Source organism: Hemibagrus wyckioides, linkage group LG03 (assembly GCF_019097595.1).
Source record: "Hemibagrus wyckioides isolate EC202008001 linkage group LG03, SWU_Hwy_1.0, whole genome shotgun sequence".
Classification (NCBI taxonomy): Eukaryota; Metazoa; Chordata; class Actinopteri; order Siluriformes; family Bagridae; genus Hemibagrus; species Hemibagrus wyckioides.
Window position 1 is genome coordinate 12,231,777 of NC_080712.1, and position 21,392 is coordinate 12,253,168.

Consider the following 21,392-nt stretch of genomic DNA (forward strand, 5'->3'; position numbering starts at 1 on the left):
GGGAAATTTTTAGGTGAGTGAATATCAACAGCTTTTAACCAACAACTGCGAAAAATCCTCGCAATTCCAGCGACACGCTGAAGCTCCACTGATTGGATTTTGGCGCCTTTTCAAAACAGACTGCATAATTCGCTAGACACCAGTGAAAAGTGATTAACAGGAATCCAGACGAAGCATTTCTGTTTCGCTCCTCACTAGAGCACAAGATCGCTTTATTGCAAAAATACCAGTTCCGTTTTCTACCACAGCATTTACAAACAAATTTCAAACTAGAATTATCTCCATGTTCAAGACTGAAGACTAGGAATATCTGTATATACATATGTATTTACATCGTTCGGTTTTTGTTTTTTTTTTGCTGTCTGTTTCACTTCATTTCCATAAAAATAAAGAGAAAAAAGGAAGAGACAGCTGACTACTGCATACAGTACTGTATCCCAATACATCTGGCAAAACTTCATGTTAAACGTCTTGGACAAAAAAAAAAAGTGTCTAAAATAGCAAGAGCAATGCAAAAATACTCACCTCTAGACAACAAAATTAGACCTTTTTTTAAATAACTGAGGAAAAACTAGACATTTTTTAAAAATTCATTTAGCTTCATAATGCTTTCGATCCATTACTGAACATGTACTGATGTCGGTGTAAAGATTACACATTTTTGTTTTACAAATAAAGAATCCAGCATTCAGCGACTTCTCTCAGACTCATCACTCATCTTTTTAAGAAAATCTTCACATTTACACCTTCATAAGACATACTGCATAAAAGACATTTCTATAAATCAGTGGTTCTCAATGTAAGGTTCATATATATATTTTTTTTTATCTTAGTTATCTTAACCTGTTCGGCTGATCACTTGAATGAATTGTGTTTAATCCAAACATCAGTAGAGCCCTGAGTGAGACACGTCACTGACGTCAGCCACGCTTCCTGATTGCAAAAACACAGCAGGAGAATGTAGTGATTTTTTAAGTAGGAGCCAGAACCTGTTTTCTCAAACGTTGTCTTGTGCTGCTAGGGGTCAGAATCAGAAAAAAAGTGTTCATAAACTTAAATACTATCCAAATCAGCAGAAGATGGTTGTGGTAACAGGCTGTTAGGAGAAAGAACTGGTCTGAGGAGCTAAAAAATAGTTAAAGTATCAGTTAAGTTGGCTTGCTAACTAGGAATAACAGATTTAGCTTGCTAGTTAGCTAACACGCCCAATTTATTTATTATTCCTCACACAAACTGAAGTAAACTTTTACACCAAACACTAGCTAGCTAATGCTAGGTCATGTTCTTACTGAGGAGTTGCTCATAATGTGCACATTTAGCTAGCTTGTTTACGTTTATAGCATCTGGCTGGGCAGCACTGTGGCTTTCAGTGCCACAACATCCTCAGTCACAAACAGTAAAATTGTATTAAAAAAAACTTGCCTTGATTCATTTCTCTCTGGTATAAACGCTGAGAGGTTCTATGAGATATGTATATACAGTATATCCAGCCATCGCAGACTTAGCGTCAATGAGCCACTTACATGGAGTCAAGCTATCAAGATCTTCTAGCATTAACACGTTATTTTAGCTGCATATCACTCCTTATCTTAGTGCTAATCCATAATAACACGTGGATAACGCCAACCCACTTCCCAAATAAAATTCTCAATGTTTTATTCAGATTATAATCGAGTGCTAACCTACATGAGTCTTTTTGCAAGCAGGCTGCGTTCACAATTTTCTTTTGTACACCAAGCAGGATTATAGGTTTAAAAAAACCTATAAAAATTGTTAGCTTGAATCTAACATGTTTCTGTCAGTGGAAGATTTGGTAATAAAAAAGCTCCAAGGCTCCAAAAAAATGGTTATTATTACTGCTCATATTTAATAATGAGCCTAATATTGGAATAGTAGGATTATATTTATGAACTTAATCTGTACTGTGCAGGTGTGTGGAATTTATTTATTCATCCAGGTGTGTGAAGTTTAAGAACTACTGCAAAACGATATAAAGGCAGGATTTGATGGCGAAAACCAACAGGATTCCCAGGTTGATAAAGTTTGTGTGTTTGCTCTCATATCCCGCCGACTGCCAGGAGAGAAACCGAGGAAGCCAAGTGCCAGTTTCATTTCCACAGCCTTATAAATGTCCATAAGTGTAAAATTACACTTTTAGAGGTCATTACTTCATGTAAATACTGAAATATATATATATATATTCTGTATAGGTACAGCATAGAAAACTATATATGACTAAATTTAAGATATAGATCTATAGATTACGCAGATACACATATAAACATTGAAATATCCCATAATTATGGGAAATGTACGTTACAACAGAGTTACACTTTCTAACTTAACACTTGTGAAGTGCACTAAATCAGTGTTAACAGAGTTAAGCAAAGTCACACAACTCAGGCTAGTATACGGCATTAAGTTATAGGAACACAGGCCTTGCGACATTGCATATACATGTTGTAGCAACTGTAGCTGCACAGTTTTTAAGCATCACTGGAAAACTTTTAAAGCATTCATTTAGAGCTCACTAGATCCACCACAACATGCCTGTTAAATGCAGCGTGTTCTGATGAGATGAAATACTGAGTCGGATGGGATGATATTCGTGTGATGGCCTAGGAAAATACTCTGAAGTATGACATATCCCAGCTATGAGGCAAGTTAGGACAATATTAACACGTGGTTATTAACAATAAATTGTATTTCAGCATTTTATTCACTACGGTAAAGGAGTGGATCATAGCTAATTTGACGTCAAACATCAGATTTTAACGTTGACATTTCTGACATTTGGCAGACGCCCTTATCCAGAGCAACTTACAATTTATCTCATTTTATACAACTGAGCAATTGAGGGTAAAATGCCTTGCTCAGGGGCCCAGCAGTGGCAGCTTGGTGGACCTCTGATTCAAACTCATAACCTTTTTGATCAGTCGTCCAAAACCTTAAACACTAAACTACCACATCCCTAATCAGTTTAGACTTTAAACTGAACTGATTAGGCCCACGTCTGTTTCAGTGCAACAGCTAAATGTCCAGTAACTCGATCACACTTTGACATTCACTGAGTGAAGAAATCACACTTATCCTGTAAAGTTTTAGACTTTCGCTAGACTAACTTCCTTTCATCAATGTGCTTGGAAAACTGGCATCTTACTTGGCATGATCTGCAGAAATCCAGATCCATCCATATTTCTATTACTTTTGGATGTTTGTCAGAATTGGACCACAGTAACATCAGATGGGATTTCCCAGACCATCACACGTTTAGAGTAACGTTGTAAAGCTTCAGTACACCGAGTCGAGCAAAAATTGAGATGAATCAGTATGTCTATAATGTAATCTTATTTAAAAATGGAACAAAATTTATTTCTATCGTTCTTAATGCCAATGCAACTTTTCAGTTAGAATCAAACTGCACACAGTCATATCGTATCTCATCTAATCAGCTGTAAATTTCACTTATACACAATGTATTTTGGGTCATGTATTAAGATACATCTATTCCAGGTGAGAAATATATATCTCTTGGTCTGAGGGTTGTACTTAATCCTCCTAAATATGTTTAAAGGTGCAGTTTGTGATATTTAAGGGTGTTTCCTGCCATATAATTTCAAATGCACCTTCAAAAAATGATGTTTACAAAGGCTTGGCCAGTTTTTGCAGTTGGACCAGAGCTGCTCGGCTGTGTCCGTATTCTTTCAAAGGCAACTCTCAAGATATATGTTGCTGTAACAAAGGGGATGGGGTCAACTGTAGAGAACAGGAAGTCAGGTAAGACTAGGTCTCAAGCAACCAAGGGCTTTAAATACCACTTCTGCTTTAACTGAAGCTATGTGTACCATGCAGTTGTATAAATGGTCTGAAGCAAGATGATTAAATCTTAAATACTGAAGTAATCAGTAGCATCTCATGGCTGTATATATATTGTGATGCTGCTGTGGGTTAATTGGCCTGCGTTCAAAGAACTACTTAATGCATTAGGTTTTCTAAATGATACAAAATTCTCAGCTCACTTCACAGTTTTGGTTTCGGTTACATTGTAGATTTATAAAATAAAATAAAATACCTGCCAGACGCAGAGTAGCTAAATTTTTAAGAGTAAAACAGATATGTTTTATCTTTAATAAACCCGAACCAGACTCTTCATTAGCGTTAATGCTGAGCAAAAAAAGTTGCAGGTCTTCTTCTGAACTGCTGTACCTGGCATGTTGGTGAGTTTAACACTGATATTTCAGATTTAGAATGCCTTTAAAATCTCTTAGACTATTATTTTCATGTGACAAGTTTGTCAAATTTTATACTGAAATAGATGATCCTATTTATGTCATGAGTGCTTTTCAGTGAGCCACTTGACATGACATGAAACTAGAACAAAAACAAATGAAAATGTTCTCTTCGCTTCTCATCACAGTGCAACATTTCTACTCCACTGCTATTACCTCTTTCACATTTCCTTATAATTTACTTCACTCAGCTTATTCTAGTATGCAAGAAGTTATTCAGAAATCTATAATAAAATGAGTGTCAGTTGTATAATCCAGGCCTATGGTTCAGTAATCCAAAAATAGTAAGCTTTGTCTGTCTTGTCTTGAATTTGTGCTTCGTGTCCTCATAAAAAAAAAATGCACTCTTACCAAAACACTAGTTAAATACCAATCAAACTGGCAGGTCATTCAAGGAATGGATTAAGTTCTTCCCGTTTGAGTTAAGCCGTTAAAAGGTGACTGAGAAGTCTAAATCCAGAGTCTAAAACAGTCTTCAGCCGGCATGACACGCACAGTGCAGATGTGATGCATCACACCATCAGTTAGAGGCCATTCTTCTTCAAGAAAAAAAAAAAGGTTTGTAAAAGTAGGACTCAACCAACAGGGCAAGGTGAAGGAGTTGAAAGCAGTAAGCAAAGGAAAGAAATGAGCTGGTGTATGATGCTCCTTCATTTTTACTCATCATCATATAGATTTATGTGTGTATGTGTGTGTGTGTGTGTGTATGTATGTATGTATGTATGTGTGTGTATGTATGTATGTATGTATGTATGTATGTATGTATGTATGTATGTATGTGACATGATCATGTACATGGAGCTGGAATTTCCATGAGGTGGCGCTTAGTTGGCCTGCCTGTAGCGATTTCTGTAGGTAATGCAGGCCTGGCAGTAGGGGCCCATGGGCTCAGCTGGAGACTGCTGGCACAGGGAACAGAGCTGAACGTGAGAACCACGTCGGGTTCTGTACACCTGGCCATCCGGGTGACCTGCTCTGAACGTAGCAGTCCTCCAGTCTCCCTCTGGTGGCATATCCATACGCGTGGGCTGAGCAGCGGGCACAGACAGCGGCTGTCTGGGTAAGCTGGCACGTTGAGGTTGGCGTTGAGGAATGTCCACAGGTCTGCTAGCGGGCGCCGAGTGGCCTGAGTGAGCCAGGGTGGCATAACGGGGATCTTTGTAGTTCCAGGCCTCGGGGCGAGCAGCTTGTCCAACTCTGGCCTGAGTCATGGATGGAGCAGGAGGAGCTGATCTCCGGGGCGCCCGAGGAAGAGTCCCGTAGCTCATCGCCACATTGTGGGAGCTACTGTGGGCAAAAGCTTCACCCCGGTCAAGCACAGCCAGAAACCTGTCCACCTTCTGGGGATCTCCTGCAGACCCTAGCAAGCAAGAATAAACGGTTAAGATTTTAGCATCACCTCAGCTGGCTAAATCTGCCTTCTTCAGCCCTTAACAACAGCAGAAAGCAAGTGCTCTCTGACTGGCTGTTCAGTGGAGAAGAAGCGAATCTAAGCACATTATGGTCTCAAGAGCCTATTTTTCAACTTCACAGAGATCTTTGACAGATCGCCTTATACAGTATTCAGGCTGGAAACTAAACTTAACAGGGTGTTTGATCTATAAAAGCTGATCTGAAGTGACACCTAAGTGACATTTATGACCTTCAATGTGAGGCCCTTTTCTTTGCGAGATGTAGTGAGGACAGACATTAGCAGCACTGGGGTGTGACAGCTGCCACATCACACACTCAGACCAGGGGGTGTTATGTGTGTGTGCATGCCTGTAGTGTATAGTATGCCGAGGCAGGGGAGTCACATGGTTACCTGGATGTCCTCGAGTGGGCCGCTGTGATGGAGGAAGAAGGGGAGGTTGCTGCTGAGGTGGGTGCAGGTACTGGTGCTCAGGGTGGTGGGAGAAAACTGAAGGATTGTGGGTAACAGGTGCCGCATGCAGGGAGGTGTTGGAGTGGCGTGGGTTCAATCGAGGATCCGCATGCTTAGCAATTCTCGAAGCAGGGGCGTCCTTTAAATGAATACAAAATATGAGGAATGCACCAGAGGAGTAGGCAAGAGTAAATAAGATAGAATTAAACTAAATGATTGTTTAAAAATGAACATTTAACCAAGGCTGAAACCAAATTTTAGGAAATATTGAACACACATCACCAAAGGTCATATGCACCTTGAGGTTGTTCTTAACCTATGTTTTCTTAGTTTCTGATAGATTCTGTGGATTGCTATTCGGTGCATCCTCAGACATAAAAAAAAAAGAATGATGAACCTACATAATGCAGCAATAACACAATCAATAAGATGAACATAATACACCCACAAGGGACCACATATAGATATACAGGCAGGCAGAAAGTCAGACAGACAGACAGACAGACAGACAGACAGACAGACAGACAGACAGACAGACAGATAGATAGATAGATAGATAGATAGATAGAGACTTCACGCCTCCATGCATAGTTGTTTGTGTGTGAAACTTACAAAGCTGCGAGAAGGAACAGCGTTTTCGGCCCGTCCTCTGACGACTGTGCCGCTCAGACTGCGAGCTATGCGACGCAGATTCTCAGCACTGTACATCTGATCCTCACTCACCGGTACGTCACACACCGTAGGCGTAACAGGCTGGGGGAAAAAACACAACCCGAAAATTTTACACCCTAATTAACAACAATGAGCATTATCGCTCCTTTCAGTGCCAATTAACCTCAAGCACACATACAGCTGTGCATGAATGCATATTCACCATCACACACAATCCCTCATATTTACTCACACACAAACACACACTCCACTCACTCTGTGTTCTGGAGTGCTGATGTATTCTGGTGTTCTGTAGGCACTCCTTTCAATCTCAGCAGTGGGTGTTTTGGAGCGACCAAGCGAGCCTGAGTGTCCAGACACGAGTCTGCGTGCTGCTGCAGGACCTGCAAACAAGAGGTCATACTCAGGATAAGCTTAAAAATAACACAAACTTTTAACTTTACTTTATATTCTCCTGTCAAAGCACATAGAAGGCCATCACACTGGTAGTCTAGTCTGAAACAGAGCACAGCTTGCATGAAAAATTGGTAACATGATATTCGTCAAGCAGACCAGGAAGTGCACCGTGGTACAGAACCCGAGTCTACCTGTAGGAGTTTGGTGTTTTCCTTCCTTTCCTCATTAGAGATCTACAACTGGAATCTTGAACAGCAGTTTTGTGGCAAAATTAAATAGAAATGAAATCGAACCTATGGCTGAGGATGTAGGAGGACATAATGCAAATGATTCATATTCATTTGCAGATGCATTGTGCCCTTATAAGCTGCCCCCTTCTATAGCTTCCTGACCCTTAAAACTTAAGTCAATAAATACCTTGTCTTCCGGTGGGGTGTGGACTGGGCCCGCTAGAGCCTCTGGGTTTGCTGGGAGCCCGCAAGCTGGCTCTGTAGAGTGAGTCGAGTTCAGACAATTCTTCACAAGGCGAGCCACATGGCTGCGAAGCATTTTGGGAGTTGTAGTATCTGGTGACGTTTTCAGCCCAGCGCTCTACAGGCATAGGCCTGGCCGGTGAGTTGGAGCGTGGTATGAGGCAGGAAGATGAAGGGGAAGATGGGATAGAATTCTGTGCAGGTGGAAGGGTATCATGATGCTGTGGTGGCAGAGGGTTGATATGTGGTGAATGTTGTGGGTGGAGCATCTGCGGCTTCTCCTCTAAGCTGTAGTGGTCAGAAGAAGAGGAAGAGCGAGGGACGCTGAAGCTCCGGGACACAGGTGGGTGATGATTGTGTCCGTGTGTGTGAGCTTCGGGTCTGTCTCTGGCTGGTGAAGGCATCTGGGGGGGGCTGTTTACTGCGAACACAGACACAGGGCTGGCACTAGGTTTACAGGTGGAGCAGGCAGAAGAAGAGGAACGCTCCTGTGAGTCTGAGTGAGTGTGTTGACGCTGGCGGTAATCGCTGGATGAACGATGTTCAGGGCTCTCTCTGAAGTAGGAGTGGGAGAGATCGGGAGTGGATGGAGCAGGGGAATGGGGCATGATGGAGGATGGTAATGGTGGGCCTAAGGAAGATTCTGAGAGCGCATCCACAACCTCTTCTTGAGCATCTGTCAGAAGTATTTGGATCTTGACAGGCTGTTCACTATAAAATAAAAAAGAAATTAAAATGACAACTTATCATAAGTGACAAGTACACACATACTTGCATGGAAACTCCTGGCAGCGAAAATGGTTTAGTCTATTGCTCAGTGTTTAGGCGCATTTCCCCTGCAGGAACCCAAGAACTTCAGGTCCAGTTACACCTGAGGAACCAGGGCTGATCTTCATTCATGGGCTGAAATACCCACACTGTTTCAGAGTAGGTATTTTAACTGAGAACAGAAATGTGTGAGTCTTGGTTTATGAAATAATGTCACTGATTAGTCAAATGCACGTTTTACAGAACTCATTTAAAGATCCTGCATTTAGCTAGTAATCAATCAGGAAAGCTTTTTTAATGTTTGTGTTTCTTCACTGGTCTTGTTTTTGCATAGATTGCAGGGAAAAAGCAAAATTAAAACCCATCCGGACACAAAGTTACATTTTTTTTCCACCACAGTGGAACAGCAAACCAGAACACTTAAGTTCCTCACATAAGTTTGAGAACCTCAGTGGAAACACGCCTCTTCATATACATAAATGATGTAATGTCGTCCCCTGTGCAACCGACACACAATCAGTAGCAAAACCTGGTGTCTTTCCCCCTGTCAATCAACCGCCTGTTAATTCGGCAGCTTGTCTTTTCCTACAGCGGTGCATGTGCAGGCGCTCCAGCTGGAGTGTGTCCATACACACACGCACACAGAACAGAGCCAGCAGCAGGTACCTGAAAGGCAGCTTTTGCTCCTGCTCTTCCTCCCTCTCCTCCTCCACCTCCTCCTTCTCCTCTTGCTGCTGCTGTTGTTGCTGCTGCTGTTTCTCCTGCTGCTGCATGCGCTGCTGCAGGCCTCGCGCCCTCCTCATACACTTTTGCTGTCGGGCCTCAGCCACTGTCCTGCCCTGCCCGTTAGCACTGCCCTCATGCATGGCATGCCTGAGTTTGGCTTCAGCAGCAAACACAAAATGAAAGAAAAGGAAAAAAAAAAAAAGAAAAAAAAAAAAAAGAAAGAAATGAATAAAAAGATGCAGAAAAAGAAAACGTTTTGTCATGGGATGCATGCAAACATATATCTGGTATCAACTAAAATATCACACTGGGTTGGATTAACAGAGGAAAGGAAGGGAGAATATTGGAAATTTTGATTCTGTAAACTTTGTACAAATGTTAAATCCCTTCCAGGAAAAAAAAAAATAGTTAAATTGTGATGAATGTTAAGTTTGTAAAATTAAAATGAGTTGCATTCAGCCATGGAATGAACATAAAATAAACTGTAGTCTGAATCCAAAGATTAAAAAAATGATAATAATGGAAATAAGAATAATTTGAAAATCCCTCCAAGCTTTAATACGAGTCTTATTCCAATGTAAAACGGACATGACAAGTCTCTTGTGAGTTCAGAATAAAGATTTCACCAAGTGCACAGGGGAACTTGTTGAACACAGGCATAGGAGAAAGGCTGAGGTAACATGATATATGAATGGAAATAACACAGAAGTTGTTTGTGTGTGTGTTTAGGAATATTATACCCTCCACATTCATACATGGAAACAAAAGCAGAACACACCCAGCATTAAGGCGAGGGCTGAAACTAAGACATCGGACTGAGGTGATGACACAGACACGTGTTGACATTTACAATCAGCACAGTCCCAAAAATCCGAAGAAGAAGCATATTAAGAAGCTGCCATAGAGCTATGCCCTGCACCCATTCCCAAGACAGCTATTGATGCATTTTCTATAATATAAGAGCAGAGAAACAAAGACGCACCGAGAAAATCTGTAGCATGAGTTTAGGATGTGAAGGTGAAAATAGCTTAACATGTAGCGGGATTTATTTCCTACTTCCGACAAATACAGGAAAAAGGAAGACGGAATGAAATGCAAAAGAATCCAGCATAAGCTAACTTTAGGTTCAGAGCTCAGCTCGTTTGTGACTCCAGGAGAATTACTTTGGCAACTAGTGACAATGTCCAGGGAAGACGAGCCAAGAGCTGTATTATTGTTATTAAAAAATAAAAAAATCTGAACCAAAGATCAGAGATTCAGTTTCTGAGAAAGAGTTATGAAATGCATGTATTTTATTTCTTTTTAATGACTTGCATTGGTGACATTCTTAAACCCTCCCTCAAGGTTTAATCAACATAAAACATAAAGTATGCACTCTTGGAGCCTGATGGCATGTACCACAAAGATTTAAGCCTAAAGTTTGAATTTCCTAAATAAATTAAAGTTTAAGTAGCTAAAATCCATAAAAGGAAACTTAACTCCAAATTAAAATTCTGGACGGATCAAAAAATATACAATATCAGTATCTTATAAGTCTAACTAATTCTATTCATTTTCAACATGTTGCATTGTCCAGTGTGTCTTGAGAATGTTCATAAACCGTTTTAAGTGTGTTTGTGAGTAAAGTCACATTTATATTACCAGAAGACCCATGGCCAGTGATTTGTCCAAATGTCACGCCAGTACTAGAGCATTTGTTTCATAGACTTTAATTTGTCACAAAGCCATAAAACATTCAGATCTAAAACATTCAGCTGACTGTGTGAGTTGTGTGTATAAGAGGATCACTAAAAACTAGCCGTCGAAAAAAAGAAACCCTAACTATGCTAAACATCTCGTGACATTCTGCTCAGGACTGCTGAGATAAAGCCACACTGCTCACACACTGACACTCTCCTTTAAGAAAAATCATCATTTCTGAAAACGATGATAGGGTAATGCATGTGTTGTACTACAGAGACTGTACAATGGCTGCATTACTCAAAGCAAATAAAGGAAAAAACACACACAGTATATATATATATATATATTACACGTATAGACAAACACGTGGTGGAGATGGCAGGATTCTGAAAGTGGGTTAGTGTTACTTACACACGGCTTCGTTAACCACAGAGAGTGCGGCAGCGACCTCGCCTGCCTGCTCCAGCCTCAGAGACTGATCTAACAGAGCTTCAGCGTCCAGCACACACCGCTCAAAACCGTCCCCTTTACCTGCAGACGACACGCACACCAAAGCACTGCATCACACGGAAGCCCCAAAACCCGCACACATACACGCTCATGCACAGACGTCAACACGTGATCCACAAACACGCAGAATGTGGTCACATCTGGTTAGTCACACACACACACACACACACCCACACACACATGCATCCCCAAGCAGCAGCAAAGCCCCAAAGATACCCCTGTCTGTTAAGCCTTGTTAGATTCTAACCTTGGTTCTGCAGCTCATCCAGGTCCATGAACTTGCTGGGTTTGGGGTTGAAGCCCATGGCTGCTTCTTTCTCTTTTTCTTGCCTCCTCTGCATCTCCTGTTCTTTTGCCTTTCGTGCCACCTCCTCCTGGAGCTCGTCCAGCTCGCTTCGGCCCTCTGAGGCTACATACACACGTTTTTAATTCAGTCTTTGTAGTGTACTTCTACTGACCTGTGTGTTATTGTAGCTAAATAATAATAACCTTAACCTTAGCACTAAACAAATAAATAATCGATCAATCATGGGGACAAACAAAATGTCCCCACAAGTTTGGTTACTTTTGATTGCAAGTGAATAGAAATAAATGTTCAACAAGCTTCATTGTATACACAATAGAAATGACACACCTGGGCTCATATGACTGGTTCCTCTGATGGAGGCTTTGACATCCTGCAGGAGGGAACTGCTGCTTTTTGACTTCTGTACACTCTTCCATGCGGGGCCGACACCGGGGGGAGGCTTCATCAAACCTGTGTCTTTTAAACTGGAACAAGCATAAGAGAAGCCAGGATCAGTAGGAGTTTCTACAATATGTGCTGTACTAATGTGACTAGCTGCAAGAAAACATCTGTGGCTTTGTGAGCAAAGTTTAACTCACATCTATGTTCACAACTACGAGCGATTTCTAGCTCTATTTCTACCTTTCTGTGTGTGGATCATTTTACAGAAAATAAAATATTAAAATAATATTATAATATTATAAATATAACATTAAAATAAGCAGAACTGTGAAAGGAAATGTAGAAACTGCATCAGCTCTTATTTAACTGCAGAAAAAGCACTGCCAGATTCTAATAAAAAGTATTTCTGCTTCATAAAAACAGCTCACAATATCTTTTATTTATTTATTTTTTAAAAAAGGATTTTATATGAACAGAAAAAAAGAAAGGCTTTAAATTACACAAAAACAACAACAAATCTATCACAATGATGATATAGACAGTTGATTTATTAAAACCCCAAAAGTGTAAGAATCTCATACAAACATGATAGATTTGAGGAATCGGTGATTTGTTACCTCCGAATGTGAGCCTAGTTTTATCAGTATAATCAGAATAAGCTTTATTTTAGAGCTTCACTAAGCACTGACGCTTTATCGTTCTTTTTAAAAGCCTTGCTTTATCTTTATCTTAAAATAATTTGTCTATCTTGAAATCATTTAAAATGATTGTATTGTACTATAGTTACTAGCTGTTGTTTTTTCAATGTGCTTTACAGACTGAATTAGCTAGAAGTGTGTGTGTGAATACCTGTGTGATCCGTTCACAGCTCCCTCATTAATGGGGATGTCCAGGCTCACCGGACTGTTGCTGTTCCTCTCACTGCTTTCATACCCGCTCTCCATCCTCTGGATGAGCCGAGGAGGTTCCATCCTCTTCCCCTGAGCTGATGGCAGCGTCTTAGATGCAGAACTGGCGCCAAAACCCATTTGAGCTAGTGAGCCTGTCAGCGCCCCCTTGTGGCTGGGATCCTCAGGTAATACGGTGCCCAGTGGCGCGTAGCCGGCCTGCTTGCGTCTCTCCCTGCTGAAGATGCTGTCGATGTTGAGAGTGTCTCGGCGTGGTTTCCAGGCTGGCCTGTACTGTCCTCCACCGGAGCTGGACCTGGACTCGCTGCTGGTGCTGTCGGCGGATAGTGGCCGGTTTAGGATGATGCTGCTCATGCTTTCCTTAAAGTCCCGCAGTCGGCTCGAGCAGGGTTTAGGAGTGCCCCGAGGGACCTGTTGCTCTTTCAGAGTCTCGCCTGAAATTCATCATCATAAACAGGATGAAGAAGGATGAGTGAATATCACAGTGACTGACAAAACAGAAAACACAAACTGGGCCAATATACACAACCAACCATCAAGCCCAGCTCAGTTAATAAGCGGATGTTGATCTCAGACTCTTATCAGTTTCGCATTTTTAAACATGTTTACTGTTGTGCTGTACTGCCTGATAGATTGTTCCTGCTTTAACCCTGTACTTTATATACTGCTATACTGCATACCTTCACTGTGGTATCCTGCAGAAGACACCTCGTCAGTCTTAGAGGATCGACTTCTCTCCTCAAATCGGCGGGGTCGGCTGGCACTCCTCTTCCTGTCCACGACTCCACTCTTCCTATCTGTGATCCCAATTTTTCTAGGTGTGTGACGCTGAGCAGGCTCGCTGTCAGTCAAAGGGCCTTTGAAATAAACAGTAAGGAGAGAACATTTATAAATGTAAATACATGATTCTATTTATTTTTCTTGAATGATACACGAAAAACAAGCATGAGTGTATGTGTGCACTGGGTTGTTTATCAACATGCTTGGATGTACCTGTAGTATCCAGACTGCTATGCGATGCACCGTTTTCAGGGTTGCAAACTATGGTTCCTTGGGAGTCTGATGAGAAGTGTGAGGCCATAGACTCGTGGTGCGAGTGGGAATGTTTATAGCTGTAGCTGTCTGTCGAGGAGTCTGTTCGTGTGTCACTCGAAATGGACGGCTCACGCCCTGAGGAAAAATACAAAAAACCCAATATGACAGTTCTGAAAAAATTACAGAACTAAGACAAAAGTAGAAGTAAGATAAACTCAAGCCTGGTATCAAATGCAGATAGCATGTTCATTCATTTAAATCTAAAATGCATGGAAGTGATTCCATAGTAATGATCCAAAAACACAGAGGAAGTAAGTCTGAGGAAGAAAGAATTAACTGTAAGAAATGTTAACACTTCTGACCTGACCTTAACAACAGGAAATACTAAAGAAGGCTCAAAAAAATAAGGCTTATCCCACTGCTTCTGGGTTGTATTTGCGATATAGAACAGCAGTCAGCAGGTGATTTACCAGAGTCCTCACTGTCGTAGTAGGTTTTGGTGTAGTGGTGAAGGTCCAAACGAGACGTCAGGTCCTGTATAGACACCGGTGTGCCACGGGGGTCAGCGTAGAGCAGCAAAAGCGGCTGGTAATGACCCTTTATACAACGAGACACCACATCCCTCCATTTCGGCCCAATCTGTGAGAGAGAGAGAGCGAGAGGAAGGGTTAGAGCATGCCAGAACTGTGTCCGACTCATGAGTTCGAACTCAGCTCAAAGTTTAACATTTCTGCATGCAATAAAAGCACCACTTTTAGTACGCACAGGAATATTTCGACAACGACAAGAATGTTCCGAAGTGTTCCGAAGTTTATTTTAGAAGCCGGACAAGAAATAATAGTTTTTTTTTTAAACCAGACCTTACCCTGACGCGGATTTCCTAAACTGATTTCCTCTGTGCTCCTTCCATACTCACACGAAGACAGGACATAAAAACAACCAGAGAGAAAGAGACAAGTGTGTGTGTGTGCATGTGCGAGAGAGAGAGAGAGTGTATGGGTGAGTGTGTCCCTTGCAAACCACACCCCACTGCTGTCCAGCTGGAGAGCATAAACAATAGAGGGATATCCTTGTTTTGCAACTCACAAGCTGCCCCTGTGCCCATGCGCTGGCCTGACGAGACCAAAAAAATAAAATAATAAAAACTGCTTCGTGTGCAACTGTCCTGGATCCAGAATGTTATTGCGGACTACTAAACCCAAAAATCTGTAGAGAATAAAAGAGAATAAGACTGTGTTTGTTTTAGATTAGCTTCTTACTATTGTCTTTGTTTCTGTGGTGTTCATCTATTCCTGTAACCTATTCAGAGCAGTCTGTCATGCACTTTTTAGGTGAAGCTACAAAGACAATCACCTGCTTCCCTCTTTACCTGAACCACTTTATCCCCACATACAACAGTATCTAGTAGTTTGTTTTTTTCCCCAGTGATGTCCTTACACATATGTACATTAGCAATGCTGTACAGAGATCTTTGTGTGCTTTAGAGGTAGAGTTAACCCGAAAATGCTGGCAGTTGAGTTTTTGCGTTTAATTATAAAGCTTTATCTAAGGAGCGGTTAAGGCTTTGGGTTGTTGATTGGTGGATTGGTGTTTAAGCCCCAGCACCACCAAGCTCCACTGCTGAGCAACTGAACAAGGCCCTTAACCCTCTCTGCTCCAGGGGTGCTGTATCATAGCTGCGCCTGCAATCTGACCTCAACTTCCTCAGCTGGGATATGTGAAGAAAAGCTGAAATGTATGTGTGGTGATAAAGGTTTCTTACCCTCATTTCTGCTCACATGATAGAAAGTAAGTTGCTGTCATTTGAGGAATTTTTCAAGGCAACACCCAGGAGCAAAACCCAATGCCGGCAGGTGAAGTGAAAATATAAAAAGGTATGAGGAATGAATGTGTGTGTGCATTGAGCCCTGTGATGAACTGGTGTTCCATCCAGGGTGTGTTCATGACTTATACATAATGTTTCTGAGATGTGCTCAAGATCCATCATGACCATGACTAGGAGAATCAATGGAATGAAACTGACCGAATGACTGAATGTATGAACTGAAGTCAATTCAGGAATGATCCACAAGCCATTCAATGTGACCACGCTGTCAGAAAATCCACTTGAGCAAATGAGTCATTATAACCAGATACTTCTCCACTAACCCTGACTGGGTTGATCATGTTGATCTCATTAAATGTGGTCACGAGTCCCAAAATAACATAGAGGTGCACAGCAATTACAGTGAGGATTAAAGAGGAGTGACAGCTGTTCACTCACGCAAATACTCTGCCACAGGAAAACATCTTGACTGTGAGTACTATGTGCCAATGGCCATCTGTCAGGATTGAATTACACCCTTGCTTTTGTGGTTCTGCAAAATAACAGGCTTAAAAACCCAGGGATAACGAGTCGATTCAAGTTTCTCCAAACCACTCAGCATGAAGCCGATCAATCACACTGCCCTGCAACTGTACGTCTGAGTAATCTGCCTGGACAAGGCTGGACAGGGCAATTCTTCTTCCCATTCTGTACCCTTTATTCTCAGAATATGCATTTTAGAGTACAAAATTATACAGATTTCTAAATTAGATATTTAAAAGATTTATGTTTCCGTCAGACTGAGAAATTTCAGAAAGAATTCTTAATGTGAATATTCCTAATCACCCTAGACTGCAAAAAATGCTTCTTTTTTCATCAGCTCCAAATGTTACCTCACTCACAACTGATTTAGAATTCTTTCTACACATATCACTGGATTTCTTATCGTTTTTAGCCCTATTCAGATGGGATTAGTTTTACATAGAAATTGGGATAATTTATTTATTTACCACTGCATTTATGGGATTTTATTCTTGTCGAAATCAGCTATGTAAATAAATTATATTCATATATTCACAGCCCTGTGTGTGTACATGTCTGGAAAGACCACATATACCTTGTATTTTATATGTTATGAAAAGATTGGCTGCTAAAGTAAAAAAAAAAAAAAAAAATGCATATTATATATATATATATAGACAATAGACAAGGACTCATGGGCATCGCTAGGAACATTTCTACCCCCCCCCCCCCCCCCCCCCCCCCCACAAAAAAGTTCTGAGATTCTCCATAAACTGTACACAAATTCGTGATTGCCTCAGTCCCCTCTAAATTTTCTATGAAAACGGTGGCAGACTTCGGCTCCTCCCCATCTTTCAGCGCGTTCTTCAAACCTTTATTTTATTTATTTATTTTTATTTTTTACTATTATACCCCCCTTAAATGAAAATCCTAGAATCGCCCCTGACAGGACTTATCAAAGAAGCAGCATTTCTGAGAGTTTGAGATAAATGATTGTGTTTCTGGTACAAGCCGAAACGCTGCGATGCTGTTACACAATGCTGCTATTAAAAAAAGTCACTTGACTGTGGTCTGGAGACAGGAAAAACTCTTACCTCTTTGACATGTGCATCATCGAAATACATCCATTTCCGGATCTTGGTCTGGAAGAAGAAAGTGGAGTAGTGTTTGCCGTAGTAACACACCATGCCCACTAGGTAGAGCTCTGCCTGTCTGGCCTTCTCCTCTGTCACCCTGGAGAAGAGCTGTGAGACAAGAGCAAGTGCAGGGTTATTTACACACACACACACACACACACACACACACACCCCTAGCAAAAATGATGACCGATCAACACACACAGACAGACACACATACAAATGATGACTGACCAACACACACACTCCCACGCACTCACATGTATGTGCATACATACACAGACACATGGACAAGTACACAGACACACACACACACACACAAATAGACAGACAGACAGACAGACAGACACATATACCCACAGACAGACAGACACAGACAGACAGACACACACACACACACACACAGAGCCCCTGCACCATCTAAAGGTCTTGAAAATAATGAGTTCCGTTTGTAAGCATTTTTAAATGTTACACAGCGGCTCCATTAAATGCCAAAGTAGCAGGGAGCTTGAATCCATACTTTAAAAAGAGCATGTATCAAAACCTAGAACAAATGGGAGACAGGATCAGGATCGAGACGGGATTAAAATGTTAACTCATCATGAGGATGACCCCTGTTCCAGCGCAATCCCAAATGTATTTCATGGCAAGAAGGAATGTGATGAAGGTGATTAACATCTTGCATGTGAGCACAGGACAAAAACAGGTTTCACATCAGAGTTGCTCGGGACGCCAGTCAGTCAATATTCAAACGACTCTGTTATTAGCATCATAATGAAAATAAAAAGTCGTAATCCCTATTTATAAGTCAGAGATGTCCATTCTTTCTGGACTACACCGTCTGCCCCAGATCTGAGTCTAACATTAGATCAAGGAGGAAAAAAAATTCCACTTCTGTCTGAAAACAGATAGAGGTCTGTGTGCAGAAGGTGATGTTTTATCAGTCATTTATTTCAATGCCATTAAATAAAGACTATGTTTACATGTAAGTGGTTCACAATAATGAGCTAATCAGAATAAGCAAATGTGGGTAAGTGTGTGTCTTACGTCTCCGAGACGCAGGATGGTGCCCAGGCTGTGAATGACATCCTCAGCGAGGTCTGAGTTTTCCGAGTCCCACACCAGGCCGATGGTGATGATCTCGGGAGAGTTCATGAGCACGCGACGAATACGGAGTTTTTCTCCACAGTTACCCTGTGAGAAACAGGAAGTCAGAGGGAAACGAGTGTTTCTTTGCAAAATGGCAACACTGAAAGCTGAGATTAACAACTTACTGAATATAACACTGGAACCAAACATATTCGATCAACCAAGATATGAACCTATTACATGTTAGAGCTTTTATTTAAATAAAAAAAATATATACATCGATCAGGCATAACATTATGACCACTGACAGGTAAAGTGAATAAGACTATCTCATCATGGCACCTGTTAGTGGGTGGGATATATTAGGCAGCAAGTGAACATTTTGTCCACAAAGTTGATCTGTTAGAAGCAGGAAAAATGGGCAAGTGTAAGGATTTGAGCGAGTCTGACAAGGGTCAAAGTGTGATGGCTAGATGACTGGATCAGAGCATCTCCAAAACCGCACTCTTGTGGGGTGTTCCTGGTCTGCAGTGGTCAGTAACTATCAAAAGTGGTCCAAGGAAGGAACAGTGGTGAACCGGCGACAGAGTCATGGACAACCAAAGCTTATTGATGCATGTGGTGAGCGAAGGTTGGCCCGTGTGATCCGATCCAACAGATGAGCAACTGTTGCTCAAATTGCTGAAGAAGTTAAGGCTGGTTCTGATAGAAAGGTGTCAGAATACACAGTGTATGACGGGTCAGGGCTGTTTTGGCAGCAAAAGGGGGATCAACACAATATTAGTCATAATGTTATGCCTGATCGGTATATATACAAAATTGAGTTTTAGAACTCGTGGAATCCACAGAGCCGTGTGTGTGTGGGGGCTGTAGGTTGTGTCAGTGTGTTAGAGCATGACAACAAGAAGTCCTAACAACCAGGGACCGCCCCCCTTACAGGCTGTGAGGATGTTTGTGCCAAATCTGCATACATGAGCAAGAACTCGTCTTTCACAGTGAAACCACCCACACACCCACCCGAACCCCCACCCTGACCCGCACACATACCCACACAACACACCCACATCCACACAACATACGCTTTACACTTGCATTACTACATCATTATGAGGACCTATATGCACAATGACATAATGCAGCTAATTACAATGCCACAATTTCTGGTTAGAAATTTTCTAATTAGAATTCAAGAAGAAGGAATCTGTTTTTTTGAGTTTGGGTTTTGCAGCATGCTGTACTGAGAAATCTTCTCACATCAACACACACTTCCATCTTTATAATTAACAAGTTATTGTAATGGGAATTGTGATTTGATTGAGAAAGGGAGGGAGCGAGTGAGCGAGCAGGTGAGAGAGTGAGAGAGAGAGCGAGAGAGTGAGAGACAGAGAGAGCACACCCTGGCCTCTGGCATCATGAAGCAAATAAACAAAAATTTGATTCCCTCATATTTTGGTGGGAGATTAAGCACATTAATCACAAAGGCATTCTTAACCAAGGGTGCCAAAACATTGTGTACACACACACACCGATGGAAGTGGCAGTTTGAGATGGAAAAGTGGTTTGCGTATGTGTTTGTGTGTGTGTACACTTACTGGACAGTTGCGCAGGTCTCCCACGGTGCTGGCGTTTCTAAGAAGCTCCCCAAACATATCAGGAGTTGGTTTCTCCCTGCACTCCAACATCCTTACAGCCTGGTTACTGTAACACACACACAACATCAATATTACTATGTCAAAGTGCTAAAGGGGTAATTTCATTTCCTTTGGCTATCCATGGGGACCAGCTGTATGTCCCCAAGTCAAAATGATCATACACACACACACACATAATAATAATAATAATAATAATAATAATAATAATAATAATAATAATAATAATAATAATAATAATAATCATCATCATCATCATCATAAGAAGAACAACAAGTAAAATAGTGTTTGATTTGTTTAAATGCTTGAGTATCCCTGTATGTTAGAATATATGTGTGTACACATGCCTGCAAGGTGACTGCTATATGCTGTTTGCCTTCATATTACATTACTTCTGGGAGCTCTCTCTCTCGCTCTCTCTCGCTCTCACACACACACACCCCCCTACTGCTACAGCAATACTACAGTCTCTGGCACAGCGAGCTGGCCAGCAGGAACAGTCCCATTCTGCATTCGACCTGCAATCAAAACGCCCCGCTACTCTTACACCATCATCTTATCCTGCAGTGCATGTGGCCGAGCTCTCCACCATGTGCTCACTCTGTGTGAGGTGCTGAGGTAATGCTGACTCTGCACTGGACGAGCCCCAGCCCTCTCGCACCCCACCGTCTCTGCTCTGAAGTCGGCTATATACATCCTCGGATTGCTTCAGCGCCTGTCCTCCTTCAAAAAATACTACACTACTGTCTGGAAATGAATTCTCTATCCCTTGTTCAGGTGCAGGGGTGATGCAGTGTGGATTCACTCCACTGACTACACAATATCAGCTCATATAATGAAAAATCCACCTTATATAATGTAAAATGAGATCCATCAAGAGATTCTATCTCAGGATTTCTATGGATTTTTTTCCCCCCTCAAGCATTATGCAGTTCAATACTGTGCAAAGTTTTAAGGGGCCACAGATCCATTTATTCATTTCACAACATTTATAATAGCTTTTGCAAGTTATTGAATAAAGAAACAGAATCAATAGATCGTTTTTGTTTTTTTTAAATAAAAGAACATCAGATTTTATCTTCAGAGACAGAAGGAAGTAAGAGCCAAAGTGCGCAGAAGAGCTATGGCAGATTGAAGACCCCAGAGTTTCTGTGACCCATATACACTTTGTTTTATGAAC

At 41.5% G+C, this 21,392-nt stretch overlaps 1 protein-coding gene across 5 annotated transcripts in view; it reads right to left on the bottom strand.

Annotated features, from left to right (window-relative positions):
• Positions 1–3,703: 3,703 nt before the first annotated feature.
• usp54a (ubiquitin specific peptidase 54a) overlaps positions 3,704–21,392 on the bottom strand; it is a 54,671-nt gene continuing 36,982 nt past the window's right edge. For 3 of the 5 annotated variants that reach the window (XM_058385579.1, XM_058385578.1, XM_058385577.1), the window contains exons 7-22: positions 20,156–20,261; positions 18,522–18,668; positions 17,433–17,582; positions 14,483–14,651; positions 13,971–14,147; positions 13,658–13,834; positions 12,919–13,411; positions 12,016–12,152; positions 11,629–11,790; positions 11,283–11,402; positions 9,129–9,345; positions 7,639–8,405; positions 7,081–7,208; positions 6,766–6,906; positions 6,094–6,292; positions 3,704–5,649 (exon numbers count right to left, since the gene is read on the bottom strand). In XM_058385579.1, the coding sequence (XP_058241562.1) occupies positions 5,114–5,649; positions 6,094–6,292; positions 6,766–6,906; positions 7,081–7,208; positions 7,639–8,405; positions 9,129–9,345; positions 11,283–11,402; positions 11,629–11,790; positions 12,016–12,152; positions 12,919–13,411; positions 13,658–13,834; positions 13,971–14,147; positions 14,483–14,651; positions 17,433–17,582; positions 18,522–18,668; positions 20,156–20,261 (3,826 nt within the window). In that variant the 3' untranslated portion in view covers positions 3,704–5,113. Of the gene's footprint in view, positions 5,650–6,093; positions 6,293–6,765; positions 6,907–7,080; positions 7,209–7,638; positions 8,406–9,128; positions 9,346–11,282; positions 11,403–11,628; positions 11,791–12,015; positions 12,153–12,918; positions 13,412–13,657; positions 13,835–13,970; positions 14,148–14,482; positions 14,652–17,432; positions 17,583–18,521; positions 18,669–20,155; positions 20,262–21,392 lie in introns of those variants that run through there. The other 2 variants (XM_058385580.1, XM_058385581.1) reach the window with 2 other exon arrangements.